General features: G+C 29.4%; 1 protein-coding gene across 1 annotated transcript; it reads left to right on the top strand.

The window, feature by feature from the left end:
* Positions 1-2,154: 2,154 nt before the first annotated feature.
* LOC110691643 lies at positions 2,155-3,621 on the top strand. The gene has a single exon (XM_021868596.1). The coding sequence runs from the start codon at positions 2,299-2,301 to the stop codon at positions 2,839-2,841; it is 543 nt and encodes a 180-aa protein (XP_021724288.1). The 5' UTR covers positions 2,155-2,298; the 3' UTR covers positions 2,842-3,621.
* The last annotated feature ends 3,274 nt before the right edge of the window (positions 3,622-6,895 follow it).

Genomic DNA, 6,895 nt, shown 5'->3' with positions numbered 1-6,895 from the left:
ATTCCTTTCACTTAAAAAAAAAATCTATTCAGTAGAAAAATTTCATTTCTAATAATTTTTTTTAATCTAATAAAAATAATTCATCAAATAACAATTTAATACTAAAATAGACAGCGAGAATAATACATTTAAGGCCTTATTAGATTCGTAAATTTTTTATTCAATTACAATTTGCATGGCACGAGTTTAAACTAGATTGCAAAGTTGAAATTATGTTCATCAAATGAGGCGTTATTAGATTCGTAGTCGTATATTTTTAGATAAAAATTTAATAAATATTTTCATTTAAAATTGAAGATAATTAGTGTTAAAAAATCGCACATAAAAGGTTAACTATTAAGTATGATCGAAACTTAGGAAATTTTGTTTAGAACTACCCTAAAGATAGGGTCATTTGTGAACAACTACCCCCCTTTTTTTTTATTTGTTAAGAACTACCCAGAAGTTAAGAAAAGTTTGGGTAGCACTACCCATTAACGTTTTTCGTCTAAAGAAATGTTAATAGGGCCCACTTTTTCACTTTTCCCATTAAATTAACTCCCCTAAATACCTTATCTCTCCTCCATAATTAACTTCCTCTAAACCCTAGAAATTAAAACCCTAAATTTAGACTTCCTATCAATTACAATGGCCAATTAGACATTCTACCAATTACAATGGCCAATTGTAATTATAATGCAATTGAATTCAATCTCAAAGTCAAAATAACTGAAACCCAGAACTTAATTGAACCCCCTAAACCCTAGAAATCAAAACCCCTACATTTATTTGATTCCATAAACCCTAATCCGAATCACTAATTACACCCTAATTATGTTAATTACGTTCAATTAAAACATGTAAATAAATACAATAAACAATAAATTAAAAGGAAAGTGTGAAACATTACTTGAAAATAATTGAGAATTTGTGTTCAATTGATTGAGTATGTTCTCTTGGATTTTTGAGTGTGAATTGAGGGGAAGTTAATTAGGGAAGAGAAAGATGGTAATCAGGGGGTTTAATTAAATGGGAAAAGTAAAAAAGTGGGCCCAATAACGTTTTAATTGGACGTAAAACGTTAATGGACAGTGCTAAACAAACGTTTTTTTAACTTCTGGGTAGTTCTAAATAAATAAAAAAAGGTAGTTGCTTACAAATGACCTCGTATGGAATAAGTAAAATCGTAAATTTAAGGTGAATTAAACATAGCCTTACTTAGAAAAATTAGCTTTTGACTTTCTATAGTGATCGCACACAAGTGCACCTTCTCAAAGTGGAATTAATTTTCGAATATTTTTCTAATAGTATTTTCATGCTGCTTAGATACTCTAAAATATTGTAAAGCTAAATCTATTTGAAAAAACCTATAATAATTACATACCTTTTTATCAAAAAATATACTCCATATTTTGTTTTATTTATCTTTTAACTTATAATCTAATGAATTTTATATATTAAATGTTGTGTTATTTCTCAAATTAGATTAGGTCTCAATTTATTTTTTATTTTTTTATGTTTGATTTTTGATATATATATTTATCAAATTTTGTTTATTATATATATGTAAATTGGTAAAGCTATTGTTTTTGTCTTACCATATGTGACACGATCCTAATTAAACCAGTACAATATAAATAAAGGTCAAATTAGTGCATTGACATCATGAAATATATATAGGAAATTTGACTATGTCAGTTTTTAGGTAACACAATACATAAAAGGTCCTTTCAAAATTTACAAATTTATATGGAGTAAGTTTCTGACTTTTGACTGGAATATAAGAGGTCAATGCAAGATAGAGAGTGTTAAATTGCTAATTAATAAATTAATTTGCATACCAATTGGTTGTTGGTGTAGTGGTGATTGGGACTACACTTGGTAGGGAGGACTCGTGTTCGATCCCCCGCAACAACAATTGGGAGGGGGCTGGAACCTAACCACCCAGAACTGTTCCCCGAATCCGGATTAGCCCAAAGGGTGAACCGGATGGAACACTCCAAAAAAAAAAAAAAATTTGCATTGCACTTAGACGTACAACTACATCATCCCTTATGTTTGCACAACTTCTCTGACCATGACCATCTTCAAACAGCTGAAAGTCTTTTACTTAGCTCACTTTGAGTGTGATAGATTAAGCCAAATGCAACTTCCTAGAAATATCATCTAATTCTTACCATTGACCGTTGAGTCAAACCTTAAATTTTCTATTTAACATTCACATTGACTATATAATGTAAATGCTTAGCTTATCAACATTATCCCATAACACCAAATTTGTAAGTTATAAGTTACAAATCAAAACCATAGTATATTATAATGTCGTGTTATTCCAGTGAATGGCCGTATGACCAAGATCAAAGTACTGGTAATTCGAGTTTAATGAGTCATTATTTGAATGATCTAAGGCCAGCAACTAAGAAGAAATCTAGATGCTCAAAAAAGCAGTCACCTGTAACAATATTGAATGCTGATGTATCGAATTTTCGAGCTTTGGTGCAGCAGCTAACAGGCCGCCCTAGCGAGCCTACTAGGCTCAGGGCGAAGAAAGGTCCGCTTACCATTAACTTTAGGCAAGCAAAAGAGGTTGATGATGTTATGTTTCCGTTCGGGTTCAGTAATAACAAGTACCATCATCAGCAGCAGCCTATATATGCTCAACATAAGCAACAAGGTTTTTCGGGACCTCGTGTAGGTGATCATATGATGTTGTTAAGCAATGAGCAAAGCAGTCAGACATCAGTTTCAAGAGTTATTGATCAGCCTAGGATGAATATGGAGGAGTTTGATGATATCAATATCGATAAGTGTTTAGAAGAGCTAGCTAGCATAGATGGGAGTGGCTACCACCACCATTGTTGACAGTAGTGATGTATGATGATCGTTCTCTACTTCTTTTATCTTTTACTTGGTTCACTCTTTAACACTTTTTTCATTGTTGTAATAGACTTGTTTCCTCTTTTAATACATCTGAGATCTGAGTGTGATTTGTGTAAGTGTATTTTTGGCATTTTTTATAACAATTTTTTTTTTATTATTTATTTATTTATTTTGTGTTTTTTGAAAAAACACATTATAGATTTTTTTTGTTAGTAAAAGCACACCTAAAACCATTATTTTTTTTTTCGCAATGTAATAGTTTAACCTGGCGTTACTTTGCACATGTGGATTACATGATCTCATAAAACCACCTTTCTTTATTTTTTTTCCCTTTTCCCTCACCGCCACCACCACCGATTAACTACCGCCCTCACCAGCACCATCTCACCCAATGAAGCTAAGCTACTCCCTTGAAAAACCGGATATTTTACCAAAACGGCTAATTTGAGAAAAATATTTACCAAAACGGCTAATTATAAAATTTAATTCCCAAACTAGCTAATTTATTAACTTGGAAGTAATTGTATCTATTTCTTATTTTTCTTTGAACTTGTTTGGTTCACTTTATTTTTTTTTTTATTTTTTTTTTTGTTTTTCTTAATATTCAAAAAGATTTTTTAAGTTGGAAAATTTAATCAATATACAAAATACGGAGTATGCAAATAGTGGCAGTACTCTAAGTTTGATTAAAAAAAAATGCCTAATTTTTCTTCTAGATCATATCAATCACAAAAATTTGAAATTTGAAATAGTAATGTTCTATCAAGATTATTGCAAATTATACCACGATAAGGGAAATAAAATATTGTTCATCTTTTCTGGAGCAAATAAAATGATTCTATGGTCAATAGTTGTATAACTCTAGTTATTTATAATCAAGACTTGATTGTTCCTACTTGCTTTCTAAATTTTAGGCTTTTATCTTATTCTGATACACCTTTTCTCCCTGTTTGTGCATTAGAAAATTTGGGACTTTAGACCTTAATATATTTTTATCTTTATTATTATTATTATTTTTAATAATTTGTCGATTTGAAGTTTGAATTATTTTTTTTGAATGATTGTTTATACTGTGTAAAATTTTTAAAATTTGAGAATTGTTGCAAATATATTATGTTGAATGTTATTGTTCAAATTAATGGGATATTTTAAACTATGACATTAGAATTTCCCATAGAAAAACAAATTGCAAATTTTTTTATAAAAGCTATTTTTTTTAAATGATACAATTTTTTTATTTTTTGTTTTTAAAAAAAAAACCCATAATATGAACCAAACCGGTTCAAAGGAATATTAAAAATAGATAAATTCCTTCTAGTTTAATAAAGTAGCTAGTTTGGGAATTAAAATTTAAAATTAGCTGTTTTGGTAAATACTTTTGTAAAATTAGCCATTTTGGTAAAAGATCCTGAAAATCCCAACACATCCACCCAAAAACCTCCTCGATCACCCCACCTCTTCGATCACCCCCTTCCTCCATCGAAGTCTAATAGAGCAAGCACTGCACGTACAAAAAAAAAAAAAAAAAAATCAAAGACCACATTGGTGGGCATCCTAAACACATTGGCCCCTCAAAATTACTCCTAATTACATCCTAAATACATTGGTGGGCAAAAATAGTAACCCTAATTTTCAATTACAAACACTAATTTATGAAATTTTGAAAACCCAACATAATTAATAAGATATTTTAGTATTTAAAACACCTTATCTTACTCAAAATTAGGTTAATTGTAGTGATTCAAGCTTTAAAATGGAGGTTCCTTCTTTAATGGAGAGTAATTGAGGCTTGGTTGGAAGAAGAGAAGAGAGAAAAAGTTGAATTTGAGAGAGGGGATCAATTGGAGGGAAAAATTAAGAAAGGGGAGATTCGCCGGAACACGTTTGTCTCACGTGCACTTGCAAGTTAATACCTGAAAACTAAGTCAAATACCGAAAACAAGGGTCAGGTGTTATTTTGCGAAAAAAGTGTTTTATTTTGGTGTGCTTTCACAAGAAAATTTTTATAAGTTTTTTTTTTTTTTTTAATTTTTTATTTTTTTAAAAAAAGGGTTATAAAAGGTGTTTTTTTTTTTTTAAAACTTTTCGTTTTTATTACTAAAATACGTTTCTACTGTTTTTGTAGAGTTGATATTTTTTGTACTACCTCTTTTACATGTTATTTGCAACGATTAGACATTTTTCATCTCTACTTTATGTCAAATCGTTGCAAATAATATGTAACGGAGGTAGTAGTAACTTGCAGAACTATGATAATTTTGAGCTTACTGGGCCACTACAAGATATTAGAGTCTGATCATAATTTTTGACCATATATTTGAAGCCCTAGGTCAAGCTAATTAAAATTAGTTCCGTGAATAAGGACTAGATTCATTTGGAGTTCTAATTTTATTGCAAATCCAAAATATATTAAGCAGAAGGAAATTATGGATCAAGTAAGACGAATCACATAAGACAGAGATTTAAGTTAAAGGCCCAAGTGATCGAAAAAACCCAAAATCGGGTTAAGCTTAGGTCAGTTTTGATCAATTAGTATTATGTGCATCATGGTGTACTTAGAAATAGGTGCACCACTCCTATACTTTTGAACATTTAGTAAAAAAAATTTGGACATGTTACAAAAATATAAACATCTAGTAAAAAAAAATATGAATGCGTCACAAAAACATGTAATTTTTATGTTCATATTTTATAAATAAATGTTCATTTTGTATACATTAAATGTTCAGTTTATATTACAAAACTATTGAATTATTACGAGTTAGACAAACTTCTTTCAAAATTTTTTTGACTTGCAATAATTCAAAATTTGTGATTGTTCATATTTTTTTACTAAATGTTCAAAATTTGTTATTGTTCATATTTTTTTTACTAAATGTTCAAAAGTATATGCGTGGTGCATTGTGTTGGTTCAGATTTTCTTTACTAAATGTTCAAAATTTGCGATGTTCAGATTTTTTTTACTAAAGTTCAAAACTCGCGATTGTTCAGATCATTTTTTTTTACTAAATGTTCAAAAGTATAGATGTGATGCATTGCGATTGTTCAGATTTTTTAACTAAATGTTCAAAATTTGCGATGTTCATATATTTTTACTACATGTTCAAAATTTGCAATTGTTCAGTTTTTTTTACTAAATGTTTAAAAGTATAGGCGTGGTGCACCTATTTCTAGGTGCACCATGGTGCATCTTAAATTTTGCGGGTTTTGATAAGCTTTTATGCCTAATTTAATACGAATTACGGAGTACCTGATTCATATCCTGACATTGGCAGAAAATTAGTTTGATAGCTTTATACAGTATAAGCTTTGACTTTGTTATGGGGGAGTTTTTACAATGGATAAGGGTTTGTTCACTTCAGCTTAATTTCAGTTTAGTTCAGTTCAGTTTAACTCCAATCAGTTCAGTTCAATTCAGCTCCTAATTTCCTTCTCTCTTAAAATATTCATTTCAGCTCTATTCAGTTCAGTTCAATTCAGCTCAGTTTAGTAAATGTGAACATGCCCTAAGTTAGGAATTTGTAGTTTTTTTATCTACTTCGTCTATTTTGTCTTTTCCTATTGCATGCTCATGTTGCATATGAAATTCTGGTTAAATTGTTTTAATTCTTTACAATTAAATTATGAATCGAGTAGGTGTGATTTGATTGTAATAGTATAACAATATTGATTTTATGAATCGAAAAAATGTAATTTCGATATTAAAGACTATTTTCAATAAGAGTTTAGATCTAATAATTTGCGATAGCCAATTAAATATATTATTGTTGATTAATAAATTGCGAGAGCCTGTTAATCATGTTAATTGCAATATCAATCGTTAATTGTTATGTTTTATCCTGGAGTACTTATTATTGATGAATATATGACCCTAGACTTTTTATTTATATATATTTCCCTTAGTTTAATTATTGTCGTAGTATAATTCTCGCAAAACACTCATTTCTAGATTATAGTAATTTTTTAGAAGAAACCTATGTGACGCACGGTTTGTTTGAATTTTTTAATATATATATATTTTTTATATTTACGTACA

The sequence above is a fragment of the Chenopodium quinoa genome, unplaced genomic scaffold (genome assembly GCF_001683475.1).
Source record: "Chenopodium quinoa cultivar QQ74 unplaced genomic scaffold, ASM168347v1, whole genome shotgun sequence".
NCBI classification, from domain to species: Eukaryota; Viridiplantae; Streptophyta; class Magnoliopsida; order Caryophyllales; family Amaranthaceae; genus Chenopodium; species Chenopodium quinoa.
The sequence above is the reverse complement of the archived record's forward strand: the minus strand, read 5'-3'. Positions and strand labels throughout refer to the sequence as shown.